Here is a 20736-nt window from a genome sequence, read left to right on the forward strand (position 1 = left end):
CTCCCTCTCCCTCTCCCTCTCCCTCTCCCTCTCGTTCTCCCTCTCCTTCTCGCTCCCGCTCCCGCTCCCGCTCCCGCTCCCGCTCCCGCTCTCGCGCACGCGCTCTCTCTCTCTCTCAACCCATCCCTTCCGGGAAAGTCCTTTTCTGTCCCATGTGCCTTGCTTTGTGACTTGTTTCCCCATTTGATCCCTATTTAATCAATATTTACCTAGTGACTATACTTGTAATCTTATTGTTTGACCATAGTTTTGTCCCACCTCACACTCCTCCTACGATTTGCCAATGGACCAATATCACATAAGCGACTATACTTGTAATCTCATTGATTGGTTACTGTTCTATCCCAACTTAAGCCTGCCTCACCTTAGGGCTTTGCTCAATAAACACCCTTAAGAAGTGTTAATGAGCAACTCACTTTTCAGGCTCCCTTCTGTCCCTGTCGGACAGAAGCTTTCTTTCTCTCAATAAATTCTTCCTACTTTAAAAAAAAAAAAAAAAAAGTAGACCCAAGCTAGGGACGCAGCTCAGTGGTAAAGTATGTGCTTAGCACGCGGAGCTCCTGGACTCTATCCCCAACACTAACCTCCTCCCACTAAATGAAAATAAAACCAAAACAAGGCACAAAGCAAACGATTTCAAGTGGACTTAGGGGGTACTTGATGGGCTGATGGCTATGACCTATACTGCTTAATTGTTTACCCAAGGAGTCAGTGCTGAATTTCAAATGACTGAAGAACTGGGCTGTATGTACAGTCCCTGTGAAACAGCTACAGATCAGAATATTTTCAAAGAAGTCAAGAAAGTACTGAATATAGCCTGAAGTAGAGTCTGCTAAGATATATTACAAATATGTATGAAGCAGCAAAAGATTTAGTTGGACAAATGTACATAGCTTGTGGAATGCAAATCGTTTAAGTCACATGGCTATTTGTTATATTATTAAGCAGCAGGTCCTTTGCAGCAAAATAATTGAATCTGCTTTATCTTGTGCTATTTTAAAAGATGTCTTTCTTTCATATTTTTTTCCTGCAGTAATAGGGATTCACTTCAGGGCCTTCTCACTGAACTACTTCCCTTGCTCTTTTAAATATTTTTATTATTTATTTTGAGACAGGGTCTTACTAAGTCACCAAGGCTGAACTTGAATTTATGATCCTCCTGCCTCAGTCTCCCAGAGTGCTGGTATTACAGGTGTGTACCACCATGCCTGGCTCTATTTTTTTGTTTTGTTTTGTTTTTTGTTTTTTGTCTTTTTGAGACAGGGTCTCACTATGCAGTTCAGGCTGGCCTGGAGCTCACTTTGTAGACCAGGCTGTTCTCTAACTCACAACGATCCTCCTGCCTCAGCCTCCTGAGTGCTGGGATTACAGGCGTGAGCCACCACCCCCGGCTGTCTTCTGTTACTGAATGAATAGTGTCAACAGTGAACTTCATTCACTGTCATGGGCTGAACCATTGTCAGTTCCTTGAATTCTGTCAGAAGTGGAAGTTGAGAAGCCAGGTGTGGTGGTGCACATCTGTAATCCCAGCATTGGGAGGCTGAGGCAGGAGGATGAGGATCACTGTGAGTTTGAGGCCAGCCTGGACTACATAGTGAGTTCAAGTCCAATCTGATGTACATGGTGAGACCCTGTCTCAAAACAACAAAAAACAAAAAAAAACAACTCCCCAAACCCAAATAAATATTAAGGTAGGATATTTTTGACTTGTCCTGCCAATAATAGTTCAATAGCTTAACAGTGGCAAAATTTATTGAGATTTATTTGAGCTCAGATCTGTGATTGAAAATTGTCTGAATGATAACAGACACTCTCAACTACTATTATTGAACACCAAATGGCTTTGGGGAGTATCTTTTGCTACAGACTTGATAAAGTTTCTTAGTGATTTTAACCTAAAATCACAAAACAAAGATTGCAAATATAATACTTATACTGTAGTAAAATCATTCAGCTTAAAAACTAACATTGAATTACAAGCTGCATTTTTCATATATTTAGGTAAATGCACAGAACATTTATATATTTCAAAAAAAAAAAACCTGTTTAACTGTACAGCTGAACTTCATTCAGAGGTGATTAATCTGCAACACAAGGACATGCTAATAGCTAGGGGGTATGGTCAATGGTAGAGTGCTTTCCTAGCATGGGCAAGGCCCTGGGTTTGATCCCCAGCACTGCAAATCAAAACAAAAAGAATGGTCTTATAAATTCATGTTCATTTAAGGGCTGGTGGACTGTTTTAAATTCCCAGTCCTGACAGTTTCTGAGCTGAGGAACGCACAGTGGAAGATGTTCCTTTTACTTGGGACACAAAGATTTCTCCTCTGCAACTAACTTGCAAGATTAGAGGCTAGTACCCAGTATATGTAAAGAACTCTTACAGCTCAACAATAAAATGACAAATAACCTGATTTAAAATGTGCGAAGGATTCGAATAAATGTTCTTCTCAAAAGATATATAAGTGGCCAATAAGTGCATGAACAGATGTTTGGCATCATTAATAATTAGAGAAATGCAAATCAAGGCCACAATGAAATATCATTTCATATCCACCAAGATGGCAATAATAATAATAATAATGATAATAATGACAATAACAATTATTGGCAAGAGTATGGAGAAATCAGAACCCTCATACATTGCTGGTGGGAATGTAAAATTGTGCAGCTGCTTTGAAAACACTCTAATCGTTCCTCAAAAGGTTAAACATAGACTTACCATCTGATCTAGGAATTCCGTTCCTAAGTATACATCTCAAAGAAATGAAACCAGTTGTCCTCACAATAATTCGTATATAAAAGTTCATAGCAGAATTATCTGTAAAAGTCATAAGTGGTAACAAGGCCAGTGCTAATCAATTAATGAATGGATAAACAAACTATGGTATATCCTATTCGCACAATGAAAAAGTACTACAATATGAACTTTGAGAACATGTTAAGTGAAAGAAGCCAGATGAATGACCACATTTTGTATAATTCTGTTTATATAAAATGTTGAGCATATGCAAATCTATAGAGATTGAAAGTAGAATAGTGGCTGCCAAGGGCTGGAAAGGAGGCAGATAGTGACTACTAATAGGTTAGGGATTTCTTCTTGAGATAATGAAAATGTTCTCGAATTAGATAATGGTGATGCTTGCACAATTTAGTGAACATCCTAATACTTACTGAATTCTACACTATATAAGGATGAATTTTTATGTGAGTTATACCTTTAGGAAACTAAAGGAAAACGCTTGTGGTTCATGAGGTACTCGTCGTGAATACTATTAAAATAGAAATCAGGTGTGCTGCTGTAATCCTAGCCTTCTGGGAGGCCGAGACAGGATGACTGCCAGTTCGAGCCCAATCTCGGTAAATAGGCAATTTAGATATTTAGCGAGACCTTGTCTCCAAAAAAAGGGAGAGGGGACTGGGGATGTAGTCAGGATTAAAGTCCTGGATTCAATCCCCAGTACCGCAAAAGAAAATCATATTTACAGCCACACTTAAAATCTGTATTATGGATATGTGTATAGTCTTTTCTCACATATATGTACGTGTATGTATGAAATGTATTTATGGTATGTAAATAACTTAAATGACATCGAGGGTGTCACAACTAAAGTAGTCCCGGCTAATTTCGCCTAGGCGATGGAGGCTCTCAGTGGCTCAAGGAGGCCCCCGTGCATCCTAGCCTGATGGGACCGCCCGGAAGTTCACAAGCTACTACCACGTGACTGACTGACAAACGGCTCTCGTGTGAAAAGACCTGGCGCAGGTTTGTGACGTTACGTTACGTGTTTCTTTTGCCACATGCTGTTTTGGTTACTCTTGGGAACATGCCGAAAGTAGTGTCTCGGTCGGTGGTTTGCTCAGATACCCGGGACCGCGAGGAATATGACGACGGCGAGAAGCCTCTCCACGTCTACTACTGTTTGTGTGGTCAGATGGTCCTGGTTCTGGGTGAGTAGACGAGAACTGGAGGGAGCCTGCCGGGACCTAGATCTCCGGTCCTTGAGGGTGACTTTCCTTTGGCTGTGGTCTGGGACCTGTCTCTCACTGAAGCTTGTTGTGTTTTTTCCTTTCCACCAGAGTCTCCCTGCGCATTCCTGCTCCTCTCCAGGGCATATTTTTCCCGTTTTCTATCTAACCTTGTAACTTTGTATCGAGACTTCCTCAAAACTAAAGTCCTTTCAAAGCTGTAACTTTCCTCACAGTACACTCTTCAAAGGTGTTGCCTCTGTACTTTGTAAGTTTGCTGCCAGATACGAAGATTATGTAATAGCCCACATTTTAGGATGAATGAAAATAAAATCTTTTTTTGACCCATCGTGTCCCTTCAGAGCGTGTGTGTGTGTGTGTGCGTGTGCGTGTGCGTGTATATGTGTATGTGTTTGGCAGTACTGGGGATTAAACTCAGGGTTTTGTGCATGCTAGGCAAGCGCTGTATCACTGAACTCCATCCTCAATCCTCCCTCCAGCTTTAAGCCCATGTCTTTCTTTTATAGCAAAACTTCTCAAAAGAGTTGTTATTGACTGCTTCTTGACCTACTTCCCGTAGACTTTCCTTACCACCTCACTATCTAAACCATATTTGTCAAGGTTAGTACTGAGTTCCATATGACTGAGTTCCATATGACCAGTTCCAGTGGCCAATTGTCGGTGTTCATTTAATCCCCCTCTCAGTGGCATTTCAAAGAGAGGACCGCTTTTTGGGGGGAGGAGGGTACTGAAGCTTGAACCCAGGGCCTAGGGCATACTAGGGAAGCTCTCTACCATTGAACCACATCCCTAGTCCCATTTTTCTTGTGACACATTCATTTGCTTCTAGGACTTCACACATTCCTGATTTTTCACCTGCCTCAGCTTTTGCCTTTTCTTAAGAGTCTGATATTCTCACCTATTCTTACTCTGTAGGTGATCTGAACTATCCTCCAGGTTTAAATATCATCTGGTTGCTGATGACTCCTAGGTGTTCATTTTTAACCTGCACCTGTCCTCAAAATCCACATGCCTTTTCATCATCTTCACTTGGATGTCTAACGGGTCTCTCACATCTGTCTTCTAAAAATTGAATTCATGATCCCCTGGTCCCTGTTCTCTGTTCTGTGTTACAGTCGGCAGTACTGCTACTCGTTCAGTGTATCACTTGGAAGAGTGAATAAGCTAGCATGAAACTGCCTAGTGTTCTCTAACTCCTCTCCTGACCTCCATTAATCTCGAATCACTCTGACCATTTTCATTTTTCTGTGATTCTTAAGATACTTCACTGCATTGTATCAGTTTTCTATCTGCTTTATAATTGTACTTGATTTTTTTTTTTTTTTTTTGATGAGGGGTTGAGACAGGGTCTTGCCTTGTATTTCAGGCTGACCTTAAATTCACTATGTAGCCCAAACTGGCCTAGAGCTTGCAGTGATCCCCTGGCCTCAGCCTCCTGAGTGTTAGGATTACGGGCATGTGCCACCACACCTGGCTTGTATCTGATTTATTTCATGTGTCTTCAGATTAAAACTAGGTTTCTCATTTGCATACTAGATATTTATATCATCTACTCTCTCTCCTTTTCTTAACACTCATCCCCTTTTCCCATTGCCTTCCTCATCGGCTTTCTAGGATGCTTGGTTGTCTCTTCTGACTCTAATGCAGTGTAATACATACCCGTGTGCTATCACACAAACACTTACTCATAGAAACCTGAGCTGCAGCGCTGGGAAGTTGTTTTGAGATAATATATTCTACTCATCTGTCAAATAAGGAAAATGTCCCTGAAGGAGGAAGTGATTTGCCAGAGATAACTAGGGAAATAATAGAGCTGGGATGAAAACTAAAGTATTCTGACATCAAGCCATTTTAAGTTGGGAAATTTGATATAAGTTTGAACGACATGGTAGTTATAGTAGAAAGTTACAGTGTAAAGGGCCCCACTGAAAACTTCTGATTAGCTTGAGTGACCCAGTCTTTTTCCATTTCTTTAGATTGTCAGCTAGAGAAGTTACCCATGAGACCCCGGGACAGATCCCGTGTGATCGATGCTGCCAAACATGCCCACAAGTTTTGTAACACAGAAGACGAGGAGACTATGTATCTTCGGAGGTAAGGAATTGATATCCTTTGTCTAGAATTTCACTGTTGTATTGGGGTCTGTTTCTGAAGAATGTAAATATCCTACCTAATGTTGAACAGCTCATCCAGTTGCATCCGTTATGACCTTTGTGGTAGTTTTCTAACTTCTGTTAACACGTTCACATGGACCCATAATTTGTGTCTCACTGCCGGGTGGTTTGAACCACCAGTGGTATATATATAACTGTGCCATTTCTGCCGCCGGTGGTACCAGCCACTTTATGAGACGTCTTGCATGTACCACTGGTGGTTCAAGCCTACAGGAATGTGTGTTTGTTTGTTTGTTTCCAGTACTGGGAATCGAACTCACAACCTTGTGCTTGCCAGGTAGGTGCTGTGCCGTTGAGCTAAATCCCCAGCCCCAAAACTTTTTTTTTCCCGGTACTGGGAATCGAACTCACGACCTTGCGCTTGCCAGGTCGGCACTGTGTCCCTGAGCTAAATCCCCAGCCGCTAGGAATGTGTTAATGCAGCAGAATCTTTATTGGGCTTTGTTGAAAAATGGTGCTGAGATGTGATTCCATTGCGATTTGATAGTTGTAATATGACCACAAATTACAGCTTTCAGTTAGTTGATGCAGCCTTTGTAGCATGCCATATACCAGGCACTGAGCTAGGTACTAGGTCTATGAATGAATAAGGCCCAGGGTTTAGCATTAACCATCTCATGACTGAGTGAGAGAAGGGGCTACCAGTTGAGAAAGGAAGAAATACTGGTGTTGTGAACTAAGGGTTATGGGAAAACAAGTAGAAACTTGCAGTCCTCCTGCCTCAGCTTCCCTAGTGGTCTGTGCCACTATGCCCAGTTTATGAGTTTGACAATTTTAGATTCCACAAATAAATGAGATCATGCAGTATTTGTCTTTCTGTGTCTGGTTTACTTCGTGTAACATATATTCTCCAGGTTCATCCATGTTATCACAAATGGTAAGATTTCCTTCTTTAAAACTGGATAGTAATTTTTGTGAGTGTGCATCCACTCATCTGTCCATAGACATTTAGGTTGTTTACCTTAGCCTCCCAAGTAGCTAGGATTGGTGTGTGCCACCATGCCTAGCCAGGCACTCCTATGCCTGTGGATATCCAGTTTTCCTATCACCATTTGTTGAACATAGTTCCCCTTTTTCATTCTGTGGTCTTTTTTTTTTTTTTCCATCTTTTTGAGACAGGGTCTCGCTATGCAGTTCAGAGTGGCCTTGAGCTCACTTTGTAGCCCAGGCTGTTCTCAAACTCACAACGATCCTCTTGCCTCAGTCCCCTGAGTATTGGGATTACAGGTGTGTGCCACCACACCCGGCCATTATGTGTTCTTGGCACCTTTGTTGAAGATAAATGCAGTTGACTATAAGTGCACGTATTTATTTGTGAACTCTTTTCTTACATTGATTGATTTTTGCATGTTGTCCCAGTCATATATTCCTAAGAGAGATTCCACTTGGTCATGTTATATATATTTTTTCAATATTCTGCTGGATTCAGTATGCCAGTGTCTTTTGAGGACTTGCATGTCTATTTTCTCTTTTGTGGCGGGAGCAGTAGGTGGGATAGAGCCCAGGTCCTGGTGCATGCTATACAAGCCCTGTACCACTGAGCTATCCCAACTTGTGTATATAATTCTTCAGCAATATTGATTTTCATTTTTTTGTTTGATGTCTTTGTTTTTGCTATCAGAGCAAAACTGACCTCAAAGAATGAATTAGGAACTGTTCTCTTTCTCTTTTTTTGTAAAAGGTTTATTGGAGGTTTAATGGAGCTTATTTTTTGTACTTTTGCTAAAATTGAACAGTAAAGGCTCTGGTCCCACCTTTTTCTTTGATTACTAATTCCATCTCTTTTACGTGTTATAATCTATTCAAATTTCTGGTTCTTTTTGAATGAGCTTTGGCAGTGTGTATCATTTTTTCATTTGAGGAACTTGTTTATTCTAGGCTAATTTGTTGTCATATAATTGCTCATGGTATAACCTTATAATCATTTTATATTGATAAGATTGATAGTACACTCTTGGTTTTGTAAGTCCCAATAATAGACTGTTTGTATTTCTCAGAGTGTGCTGTGTAGCTTTCCTTTATGTGTAGCATTCCTGCTGCCAGAAATGCCTTTTTTTTTTTTTTTTTTTTTGGTCTCGCTGTGCAGTTCAGGCTGGCCTTGAGCTGACTTTGTAGCCCAGGGTGGTCTCGAACTCGCAATGATCCTCCTGCCTCAGACTCCCAAGTGCTGGGATTACAGGCGTGCACCACCATGCCTGGCTTCTTTATTCTTTAGAGATGCCATTTTCCATCAAGACTGTCAACTTGAACATCACCTTCTCATGAAGCGTAGAGACTGGTGCTCCCACCTCTGTGTTGCCATTACACCTTACATATTCCTCCATTTAAGAATTTACCTCCTTAACTATGATTGTCCTCACTAAATTGAATTCTTAAGAGAATTCATTCAACCAGTGTTTATTGCATATATATTTTGCATCCATTACACTGGTCAGTTCTAGGGATAGAGTGATGCAATAGTCCAAATTCTGCTCTCGTGGATGGGATTACAGAAAGTTAGTAAACAGAAGAAACAAGTAATTATGATTGTGGAAAGCCATATGAATGAAACAAATGGCTGGTACAGAGAATCACATGAGATCCTCTTAGAAAAGGTGGTCAGGGAAGGTCCTGACTAGGTTATATTTGAAGTGAGACCGAGAAAGATGACAGTGGGATGCCATGGCAACATGGTGAGCACATTACAGGCAGAGGGAAAAGCATGTGTGTGGGAATGGTCACGGGTTGTAGGCATGCATTTGCTCAAGGGACAGAAGGAAGACTGGTGTGGCTGGTGCAGAGGGAGGCACTGTATGAGATAAGGCAGGGGCCCAATGATATACTCAGTGGGTACCTGGTTGGACATGGGAAGGACTTTAGATCTTGTTCCCGGTGTCTGATGCAGTTACACTTACCTCTACAGTATTTAGAGAATGATTTGAAGTAAGACAGTAGTGGAAGCAGATTTAGAATAAGTGGTTAAGAATTTTGTTTTAAATATGAATTCAGAGTGAGGAAGATTTAACTAGGTATAACATACACACTAAAAAAATAAAGGTTGCTTTGGTAACAAAATCTAAAATTTCTACATGGTGAGCTGGGCGTAGTGGTGCATGCCTGTAATCCCAGCACTTGGGAGGCGAAGGCAGGAGGATCATGCAAGTTCTGAGACCAGCCTGGATTACAAAGTGAGCTCAAGGCCAGTCTGAACTGTATAGCGAGACTCTGTCTCAAAAAGGCAAACAAGCAAACAAACAAACAAAAAAAAACAATTTACACATGGTGGAAAAATATCACATAGATGACAAATAGGAAGAAATATTTGTAAGGCCCCTTCACATTGGCAGGTCTCTTTAATATAAAATTTAAAAATGACTCATCAGACAAAAGATATGAACTGACAGTTTACAAAAAATACAAAAGATTATTAAATTTATGAAATGAGGTGTATCTTCACTCTTAAAAAAGCAATACAAATTAGGAGATCTCATTTTTCACATGTGAGATTGGCAGGAATGCAGTTTAGTAACACAGCGTTGTAGGGAACAACTGAATACATGAGTATAAATTGGTCCAAGTTCTGTAGGGAGTGACTTGGCAGTATCTACCAAGTTTTAAATGTATATTCTTCTAGGAATTTATCCAACAGGGAAAAGACATTTTGGTTATACATGTAGAGGAGTACAATGCAGTTCTTGTAAAGAATGAAGTAGCTATTGATTGATCAATGTGGAAGAATCACTTATATGAGTGTGTATATGTGTATGTGTGTATATATATGTATATTTATGCTTTACAAAAACAGGATACATTTTGAAGTGATTAAAAAAGGTAGAGAACAGTGTAAAGTATGGTAGATGCATCTAAAAAGGGAAAAATATTCTTTATGTACTGGGCTTAATGGTAGAGTACTTGTTGAACGTTTCAAGGTCCTGGATTCCATCACCAGTAATCCCCTCTTAAAAAAATTCCAGAAGCTGAATGTGGTTTTACATGGACTGAAATCCTAGCACTCTGGGAGACTGTGATGGAGGATTGCAAATTTGAATCCAGGCTGGGCAACTTAACTGTCTCGAACAATAAAAACATGGCTGTGGATGTGGCTTAGTGTGAAGGCTTGAGTTCAATCCCCAGTGTTCCCTCCCACCACAAAAAAATGTAGAGTGCTTGCCCTGTATGTATCTGTCAGGGTTATTGTGCTTGTGTATACATCGACTGTCTCTGAGATAAACACAAAAAAACAGAAACATTTTGCCTCCGAGGAAAGGAACCAAGTGTGTAGAGGATAAGTGGAGAGGGTATTTACTTCTCATTTTATACTCATATATGTACTGTGTTACATATATTGACTATTAATAATTGAAACAAGGGGTAAAATGAGACCAATCAGGAATTTGTTATTATAGTCCAGGGAATTGGTAACGGGGCAGGAAGATGGAAAAGAAGGCAGGTTCAAGATTTTTTTTTTTTTTTTTTTTTTTTGGTTAGCGGTGGTAACACAAGCCTGTAATCCCAGCTACTTAGAAAGATGATACAGAAGATTCACAAATTTGAAGACAGCATGGGCAATTTAGGGAGATCTTATCTCAAAATAAAATTTTAAAAGTGCTGGGGTATTGTTAAAGCACTTGCCTAGGCATGCATGAGGCTGTGGTGTCCATCCCTAGCACTGCAATAAAAAAATCTTTTTTTGGAGATAAAATCCATTGCATTTGATGGTGAAATAAGTGTGAGATAGAGAAGGAGAAGAATCAAGGATGTCTCAGATTTCTGTTAAGTAACTGGTGGATGGAATTGAGCTTTTTATTTATGCATTGGTTATCTACGGCATTATTGTGTGGGCTCTTGAGCTGGACTGTGGGGCTTGAATTTAACCTCTTTATTTCTTAGGACTATGACATTGTACAAATTGTGTAAACTGGTGTTTTGGATTTTTTTTGGAACCAGGAATTGATTTGAAGACCTTGTGCTTGCCAGGCAGGTGCCATGCTGCTGAGCTATACACCCAGCCCCAAATCGTGTAAACTTGCACTTAGATTCCCTCTTCTATTAAATGAGATTAATAATATGAGCTACTCAAAACATTGTTGTAAGAATTAAATGAGTCCATTCCTGTGTATATTTTAGAATAACTTCTAGCATATGGTAAAAGGTACATAGTTGTCCCTCTGTGTGTGTGCGGGGGGATTGATTCCAGGGCCTCCTGCCAGTACCAGAACCTGCTGATGCTTGAGTCCTTTAGGTAAAAAGACATAGCATTTACATATTAACCACTCACATCTTACCATGTGCTTATGATACTCATGCAGTGTAAATGCTGTGTCAATTATTGTTACACTGTATTTTTAGAGAATAATGACAAGAAAATAACTTTATATGTGTTTATTACTGACAGTATTTTCCAATATTTTTGATCCATGCGTGGTTGGTAGAATCCACAGGTATAGAACCCATAGATATGGAGGGCTGATTATAGAAGTGTTGTTGCTATTAATGTTGTTCCTACAGCTATAATTGCTACTCTGTATTGCTTCTCTCTTTCCTCCTCTCTCAGGGAGATAGATACCTGGCCCATGTTAGGGGCTCAGTAAGTACAGGAAGGAAGGAATGCTGGACCTTTGAAATTCATACATGTTTAACCAGTTCATCTATGAAATGAAAACTTTTTGAAAGGCACTTTTAGCATGTGTAGAAATGAGGTGGTGAGATTAATAGGTTGTAAGATTTGTTCCTTTTTATTTTTTAACTTCCATTTTCTGTGCAGGCCTGAAGGCATCGAAAGACAATATAGGAAGAAGTGTGCAAAGTAAGTATGAACAGTGTAGGTTTCTCCAAGCATAGTCAAATAGAAGCATAATATGTTAGGAAAAATAATACTCAAATGTAATTTTCTGTTATGCCTCTATCCTTATCTCAACTGCCTTCAAATCAAATACTAACATACTTCAAGAGATTAGTCAAGCCTATCGTGTGAATTTGCATGATAACCTGTACTGTATTTCTCAGATGCAGTGCGTACTTTATTTTTGCTTTTACCCTCTTTTTTCTTTATTCAGCCCCAGTTTACTCTGCAGAGCTGTTTCTCCGATACTCATTTACCCCACACTTTTCAAATAAACATTTGGCAAAAAAAAGAAAAGAAAAGAAAAAAAAGACAAAGTTACATCCCTGACCAGCTGACCACAAAAGTAAATGTTTAGCATAGTATAATTTTTAAAAATTGAGATGTGATTTATATATAATAAAATTTGCCCATTTTTGCCAGGTATGGTGGTACACCCCTGTAACCCCAGCACTGGGGAGGCTGAGGGAGAGGATTGCAGCAAGTTCAAGGCCAGCATGGGCTACGTAGTGAGTTCAAGGCCAACTTGGACTATGTAGTGAGTTCCTGTCTCAAAAACAAAAACAACAACACAAAATGCCTTTTTTTTTTTTTTTGTCTTTTTGAGACAGGGTCTCACCATGCAGTTGAGGCTGGCCTTGAGCTCACTTTGTAGCCCAGGCTGGCCTCGAACTCACAACGATCCTCCTGCCTCAGCCTCCCAAGTGCTGGGATTATAGGCGTGCGCCGCCACGCCCGGCACAAAATGCCCATTTTAAGTGTACACTTTGGTGAGTTTTGATGAAAGAATAGTCATATAATATCATCACCATTATAAGTAATTTCCAGTACTTCATGTGTCCTTTGCAGCCAGTCTCCTTCCTCTGCTCCTTTCTTCTGTTAGCAACTGCTTTCTGTCACTATGGTTTAGCTTTTCTTAAAATTTTATATAAATTCTACATACGTGTTCTACTAAGTACAATATATATCTTTTGCACCTGGCTTTTTAACATTTAATATAATGTTTCAGGAATTCATTCAAGTTGGTATGTGTGTCAATCATTTGTTTTTCTTTGTTGCTGAGTAGTATTCTACTATATCACAGTTTGTTTACCCATTCATTCATCCAAGGACATTTGAGTTGTTTCTGACTTGGGCTATTACCAGTAAAGCTGCTGTGAACATTCTATTGTAAATCTTAGTGTAAACATTTGTTTTCTGTTGTAGTAGGATAGACTGGGGCATATGGTAAGTGTAATTTAGTCCAGACCTATTTATAAAGTCAATTATAGGATCATAGACCTAAGATTCTTAAAGAATTTCATTTAAGGCAAAAAAGTATGTATATTTCCAGCTGTAGGCTAGTAACAGTGAAAATATTAAACTATAGTAAATTCAGTCTTTTTTTGGTACTGGGAATCGAACTCAGAACCTTGCACTTGCCAGGCAGGCACTTATGCCACTGAGCTATATCCCCAGCCCAATAGGTTCAGTCTTAATATAGTTACATCACCAGGTTTGGTGGCACAAGCCTGTAATCCCAGCACTCGGGAGGCTGAGGCAGGGGGATTGTTATGAGTTCAAGATCAGCCTGAGCTACAAAGTGAGTTCAAGGCCAGCCTGAACTGTATAGTGAGACTGTCTCAAAAAGACAAATAAATAAATGAAAATATAGTTATATCTTAACTGCCAATATACTCAGATTAGAAGAATTAAAGCAATGGAAATGGATAAGAAGGCATTTTAGTCCCCAACTCTGCTAGATGGGTGAAATTGGTTTTATCCTTTCTTGTAGTTCTGTGTTGTTTAGCTCAAAAAGTATAACAATGGCCAGCCAAAGAAAATGGCAATTACTGGATGGATTGGTTTGCCAACCACTACAGTGGTGCCTTTATGCTTCCCCACTACCAAAACAAAACAAAACAAAACAAAACAGAAAACTGCTAGACAAAATGCCCAAGCCAGTTACTCAGATGCCTAGGAAGAATGGTAGCAGTTTTAACTGCAAAGCAATCAGTAGCATGAGCCAGTGTTGCCTAAATTCATCTAGTAAGAATCACTTTGGGACACTGTTTACAATGGCAGATTCCCAGGCCTCACCCCTACAGTTCCTGAAACAGGATCTTCTGGAAGGGACCCAGGAATCTGATCAGCAATTTTAACAATACTCTAAGGGATGCCTATCAGCTTGTTTTATGAAAGACAGTGAAGAGCTAATCACTAGTTTATGCCACAAACATCGGTATTCCCAGAGTCTAAGTTCATTTTGCAGATCACTGTTGGGGGATTTGGAATGGAGACCACCCAGCGATTCACTCTGCTATTTGCAGGTGTGGACTCCCACTGTTCTACCAGTCCCAGCCAAAGAATGCTCCGGTGACCTTCATTGTGGATGGAGCAGTAGTGAAGTTTGGCCAGGGTTTTGGGAAAACAAATATATATACCCAGAAGCAAGAGCCTCCCAAGAAGGTAATTATCATTAAAGGAGATGCATGCATGGCACGACTGCTTAATATAGTTACAGATTTTGTCTTAGATTTTTAAATAAGGATAACAGCACATGAGAAACTGCCTTTAATGGATGCATTCTTTGTCAAGAGAATGCCATTGTTGTCTCTAAGCATATGTTACAGAATTACAGCACCTATTATTTGTTCTCTTTTCTTTTCTACAGTTGCCTGATGAATAAGGTTTTTATTCTCATTTATTTTCTTCAAAACTTCTAGTGTGAACAGTTAAACGCAGAATGAATTGGGCTTATTTAAAAATGTACTTTAGAGGGGCTGGGGATTTAGCTCAGCGGCAAAGCGCCTGCCTGGCAAGCGCAAGGTCGTGAGTTCGGTTCCCAGTACCGGAGAAAAACCAAAAAAAAAAAAAAAAAAAGAATTATAAAAATGTACTTTAGGGCCGGGGATATAGCTCAGTGGCATAAGCGCCTGCCTGGCAAGCGCAAGGTCCTGAGTTTGATTCCCTGTACCAAAAAAACAAAACAAAACAAAACAAAACATAAAAATAAAAATAAAATAAAATAAAATGGAATTCTTGATGGTAAATATTAGAAAAATATAATGTAAATAAAAACATTGGTACTTTTAGATACGTGGAATTTCCTGTAAAGGTAGGTGGGTGTTCCGCTCCCTTCCCTCAGCCCTACACACAGGGATGTGCGTGTGCGCACTCACACATGGCTCATAGATCCGTTGGGATGAACTAGACTGTCTCCTCATCCTGTGGCTTCAGGTGATGATGACCAAACGGACTAAGGACATGGGCAAGTTCAGCTCTGTCACCGTGTCTACCATTGATGAAGAAGAAGAGGAGATTGAGGCTGTAAGTGGTTCTGCTCTCTAGGAAGCTGGAATTGGGGGTGGGAGGAATGGAGACTTGGCATCACTGAGCCTCTCTTTGGGCCAAAACAATTAGAGATTTTGCTTTCAAACCCTGCTCTCCTAGGAAGAAACTGTATGACACCAGGCCAGTGCCTGCTTCCCTGGATCTCAGGAACATCTGTAAAATGAGCACAAGGGAGTTGGATCCAGTTAATTTCTTCAATTTAAAAACTTCTGTGCTATCTGGGGGTGTAGATCAAGGTAGAGTCCTTGCCTCACATGCGCAAGGCTCTGGGTTCAAGCTCCAGCACTGTACAAAAACCAAAACCAAACAAACAAGCAAAGCAAATGGTCAGACCTCTGGACTAATGACTTCAGGTCTTTTTCCTGTCAAGCTCTGATGGTTTGTGAGTCTGTCCTTAGCAGCAGCAGCAAGTACCTTTCTGGTTCTTCAGTAGGATGACGTTTATGGAGAGCTGTGACGTTTATGGATGACGTTTATGGAGAGCAGTAGCCAGAAGTGGTGGTGTGTGCCTGTAATCCCAGCACTCTGGCAGGCTCAGGCAGAAGGATGAGAAATTCAAGCCCAGTTTGGGCAACTTATCGACTTAGTGAGAGCCTGTCTCAAAATAAAAAATGCAAAGGGTTGAGGATGTAGCTTAGTGCAAAGGTCCTGAGTTCAGTCCCCAGTACCAAAAACAAAACAAAACAAAAAAACAAAACCCAAAATGTGTGCTCTATAATTTTAAAAATGATCTTGCTTGACACCTGAACTCTCCTGAGTTATTGAAAGATGAAGTGTTGAAAGGGAGTAAAAAGTTGCCATTTTGGTAACAACTTCGTGACTTGAACGGCATAAATTGCTACCATGGCGTTCACTGTGGTTTCTTAGAGTACTGATTTAAGGATGATGCTTTTTCCTTTAGAGAGAAGTTGCTGATTCGTATGCCCAGAATGCCAAAGTGATTGAAAAACAGCTGGAGCGTAAAGGCATGAGCAAGAGGCGACTGCAAGAGCTGGTAAGTGGCATGGGTAGATAGCTGCTGGGCTACACTGCTTGGATTTCTTGCTCTGGACAACCATCCAGCAGGGAGAAACTTTAAGAAGCCTGTTGGGAATGAGCTCTGACTGCAGGATCTAGGCTGTAAATGAAAACATTTGTTAAATAGCCCTTGCCTATAATCCCAACACTTCAGAGGTTGAGGCAGGAGAATTGCGAGTTCGAGGCCAGCCTGAGCTATACAGTGAGTTCAAAGCCAGTCTGAAATACATAGTGAGAACCTGTCCAAAAATAACTAAATGTAATAAAACCCCCTACCTAGGATAATACTGTATTTTAATCTTCTGTTTGTGGGGAGTTAAAGATGAAGATAGGGAGTTAAAGGTTAGGGTTTCTGGGTGTTTTCTCAGGTTTGGGATAGTGCACAGGAGTGTTACTTGGTGGTACCTGAATCAGGGCTGGTCTTTGCTTCTTAAAGGTCATTGCTTCTTAACATACTGGTAGTTTTCTGTGTTATTTATAGGCTCATTTTAGAGCATATACTTCTGTTTATTATGGTGACTTCATTTTTGTTTTTTTTGATCATTTACTTAAAATGTTTCATTAAATTCAGACTGATCCTCTTGTAATAACTAGTGGGTTTTTGGTGATAGAGGTGTTGGGCCATGGTTACTGCTTTTTACCTTGCTGTACTTGAGAGCAGTGTTTCTGAAGTTTTCTAAAATTAAAGTCAGTGCTTTCTTTTTCTTTAATTTCTTATTTTGTAATTTGTATATTTCTAAATTGTAGAAAATGAATTGACCTCAACTGTTCTGTTTTTTAAATTCTGGAAATTGAACCTAGGGGCCTGTACATGCTAGGCAAGTACTCTGCCATTGAACTACATCCCTGTCTTTTTAAATTTTTATTTTAATCTTATATTTGCACTGGGGAGTGAGCTACATCCCCAGCCCATTTCTTAAATTTTTGATTTTGAGACAGTGTCTCCCTAAGTTGCCCAGGCTGGCCCAGAGTGATCCTCCCGCCTCAGCTTCCTGTGTAGCTGGATTTATTGGTGTGTATCACCAGGACCCAGTTTTCAATTTGTATTATTACTTTCCTTTATTATTACCATGCCCATTGTTATACAAGTTTTTTAAATATTTGCTTTTAATTTTTATATATATGTTGCACGGACTGATAATAGTTCACAGAGCACACAATTTTGAGTAGTACTGTTCTGGAATGGTGTTTTTCCTGTTCTTTTAAGAATTGGACAGTGGTATGCCGTAATACTGGTTTCCTCAGCCCTTTGGAAGTACTAGAGCTCCCAGGATCCCTGCATTCATTGTCTTGGGCCACAGCCTTGTATATTTACCTATGAATATATTTGACCTACAAATATTATTTTCTTTGTATGCTATAACATCAGAAAAGTTGGGGAGCAGTTGCTAGAGATGTGTAAGGATTTTAGAATCACTTCTAGTTTGTACACTAAATGAACATTAAGGGAGAGTGTCTGGAATAGTTGGAATAAGGAAGGAAACATAAGAATTTCATTTCATGTATCAAGACATATGCCGTTTTTTCTTTTCCAGGCTGAACTAGAAGCCAAGAAAGCGAAAATGAAGGGAACTTTGATTGACAACCAGTTCAAGTGACAGGACCTTGTTCTGATCTCTGACCAGAAGCAAGCATTTAGATACAGAAGAAAAATAATTTGCTTATGTAGACTGGTTTCTATTTATGCCCCAGAAGAAGGCTCTTATATGTTGCTTCCTATTGATTCTCCTACGTTCAGTGAGGTCTTTCAGTCCATTTGACCTGCTTTCTGTGAAATGGGTTGTTCTATATCTTTCTCTATATAGATTTTCTGTACTATTTTTTGTCCATGTGATGTAAACTTCTTCAGCTGTGTGGAAACTATGAATAGATTAATGCTTGAGTGTCTCTAGTTTCTAAAATGGCTGTTATTTAAAAAAAAAAGGAGGGGGTAACCCCACTTGGGCCCCCTCCTGTCCCTCTCTTGGACAGAAGCTTTCTTTTCTTTCCCTCAATAAATATATTCCCTCTTAAAAAAAAATAAATGGCTGTTATTGTTCTTTCTTCAAAGTTAATAAAATACTTAGAGTTAAATATTATGGTGTGTTATAGAGAAAATGGCATGAATTATATTTGAAATGACAAGATCCTTTTAAGTGACTTTCTGGTCTGAGAATGGTTAGAGTTGTCTGTGGTTTGAATCTTCCTGCTGTGAGCAGAGATCCATTAAAAGGCAAAAAGCATCCTTTACTTCAAATATTAGAGTTGTGGGTGAACCACATTATATCAGACTTTGTACCTGAAGAAGGGAAACCCAAAGGGCTTGAGGTGCATTTGGTGGTAGACTGTGTTCTAGGTATGTGTGGGGCTTTGGGTTCCTTCGCCAGCGCTGCAAAAGTAAGGAAGGAAGGAAGGGAGGGAGGGAGGGAGAGAGGGACAGAGAGAGAGAGAGACACACAGAGAGAAGGGAAAAGCCAGATTGCAGTGAGCGGGTAGAATATAGCGCAGATTTGAATTAATAAGTAGCCCAAGGGAGCTACTGTGTAATCTGCAGCTAGAAGTGCTGCTTCTCTGTGAGGGTACATGGCAGGGAGACCTTACAGATACTGAGATAATGCAAATGATCTGTTAAGTATCTTTTGTTTACATTTGCTAATTGCAGAGTACTTTTATATGTATAAATATTAGTTCATGTCATATTGCTTTAGTGGCATCAATTCACATGGTTGTATTCACATTTTATCTGCTCCCCTGTATTATAAGACATGGGGACAGGAAGCACGTTAGTCTCCTCATGTGATCTACAATAGGTTGTACTTGGTAAGCATTCATGGTTTGCTTGTGATGTGCTACTGGGAAATAGTAGGCCGTTTTCTTTGTTTTGTGTCTGGTTTCCTTGTTTGCAGGAAAGAGTAGGTTAGAGCACGAGTAGATACGAACTAGCAAGAACTGGGCAAAAGAGGGTTGGGGTTCTGGGAAGGTCCAGAGTGGGGCTGTGTTACCATCTTCCCAGTTCTTCCCCTGCATCCAGTGAGGTCTTTGCAACTGAGTCTTCCCCTTCACCTCATTCCGAGAGGGAATTAACCGTTTTGTGGATGAACAACCATGACCTCTTCAGTTTCTCAACCTCATCTCAAAACAATGACCCTGCTTTTACTCCAGTGCAGCCACAAACTCTCATGAACACAGCCTCAATATCTACACCACCTCAGAAATCTAGTATTCTGATCTCAGTCTCCTTTCATTGCTACCATCATATACTCTCTGCAAATCTGTTTTGTTTTTATTTTTGAAGGGTGACTATTTTATTAGTAGCAATAAAGAAAAATAGTAAAAGTAATAGCAATAGTAAAACAAGCTTTTCTTTATTGAGTACTTACTATGTATCAGGTACTATGGAAAACACTTTACAGGGCTAATCTTACTCTGAACAGCACAATAATCCTATGAGATAGGTCTCATTGCTACTATTCCCATTTTACAAATGAGTACTCTGAGCCTCCACATGTTTAAGTTTGCAAAGATCCCATAGCCAGTAAGTGATAAAGCCAAAAGTCTGACTTTAGAACTGGAGCTCTTAACTACTATGCTGAACTACTTTGGTGTGGAATTTTTTTTTTTTTTTTGTCTTTTTGAGACAGGGTCTCACTGTGCAGTTCAGGCTGGCCTCGAGCTCACTTTGTAGCCCAGGTTGGTCTCAAATTCACAACGTTCTCCTGCCTCAGCCTCCCGAGTGCTGGGATTATAGCCGTATGCCATGCCCAGCTTCTTCTGTGTGGAATCTTAAAAATATATATAATTGAGGTCAAAATATACTATAATTTCATTTTGAGAAACCAAGTAAAGTGCAATGTAAAGACAGTTTCATAAAGAACCCCTTATAGCAAATCTGTGGTTATGTTTCTAATATGTTCTGAAATATTTGTCCTTGCATACTAATCTTATATTGTTTCAGCATCTTGTTCAGGTTATGAATTTTTCTTCATCTATATGCTTGTGAAATGTGCCATTAGCACTGAACAAGCATATGTTCTTTATTATGTTTGACTCTTTTCATGTTGAAATAGTTATTAAAATAACATATAGTTTCTGTATTTTCTTTGTTAGCCACTAGTATTTTTACAACAAATAGTGCTTCCATGTTAGTGTAAAGAGACATATTGAAATTTTCAATAGTCTTATTCTGTTTTTATTATTTATTTATTTTTGAGACAGGTTCTTGCTATGTAGTACAAGCTGGCCTTTAACTCACTATGTAGTCTAGGCTGACCTCAAACTCAAAGCAGTCCTCCTGCCTCAGACTCCTGAGTGCTGGGATTATAGGCATGCACCACTATGCCTGGGTATTGTTTTTATTTTTTTCGCAAGTTATCAACTGTGACAAAATATTAAATATGAAATATTCCCACTGTGATCTTGGTG

The 20736-nt window shown here is 39.7% G+C and overlaps 2 protein-coding genes across 3 annotated transcripts in view; one reads left to right on the forward strand and one right to left on the reverse strand.

The window, feature by feature from the left end:
* Positions 1 to 20736, reverse strand: part of Ube2a (ubiquitin-conjugating enzyme E2A) — a gene marked incomplete in the record, with an annotated part of 74363 nt that overhangs the window by 13893 nt on the left and 39734 nt on the right.
* Positions 3713 to 18316, forward strand: LOC102011042 (chromosome unknown open reading frame, human CXorf56). 2 transcript variants are annotated; one of them, XM_005410444.2, is made up of 7 exons: positions 3713 to 3766; positions 5967 to 6084; positions 11908 to 11949; positions 14295 to 14433; positions 15205 to 15294; positions 16220 to 16312; positions 17871 to 18316. In XM_005410444.2, exons 2-7 carry the CDS (start codon positions 5990 to 5992, stop codon positions 17931 to 17933), a joined length of 522 nt encoding a protein of 173 aa, XP_005410501.1. In that variant the 5' UTR covers positions 3713 to 3766; positions 5967 to 5989; the 3' UTR covers positions 17934 to 18316. The 2 variants fall into 2 exon arrangements, with proteins under 2 accessions (XP_005410501.1, XP_005410499.1); XM_005410442.2 differs by lacking the exon at positions 3713 to 3766 and adding an exon at positions 3773 to 3951.

This window comes from Chinchilla lanigera, unplaced genomic scaffold, assembly GCF_000276665.1.
Source record: "Chinchilla lanigera isolate Chin_1 unplaced genomic scaffold, ChiLan1.0 scaffold00133, whole genome shotgun sequence".
In the NCBI taxonomy this organism is placed as follows: Eukaryota; Metazoa; Chordata; class Mammalia; order Rodentia; family Chinchillidae; genus Chinchilla; species Chinchilla lanigera.

Coding starts and splice junctions, on each gene's coding strand:
- LOC102011042 (XM_005410442.2), top strand. CDS start 3,828: ATGCCGAAAGTAGTGTCTCGGTCGGTGGTTTGCTCAGATACCCGGGAC. Junction 6,085..11,907: donor GAGACTATGTATCTTCGGAG/GTAAGGAATTGA, acceptor TTTTCTGTGCAG/GCCTGAAGGCATCGAAAGAC. Junction 15,295..16,219: donor AAGAAGAGGAGATTGAGGCT/GTAAGTGGTTCT, acceptor TTTTTCCTTTAG/AGAGAAGTTGCTGATTCGTA.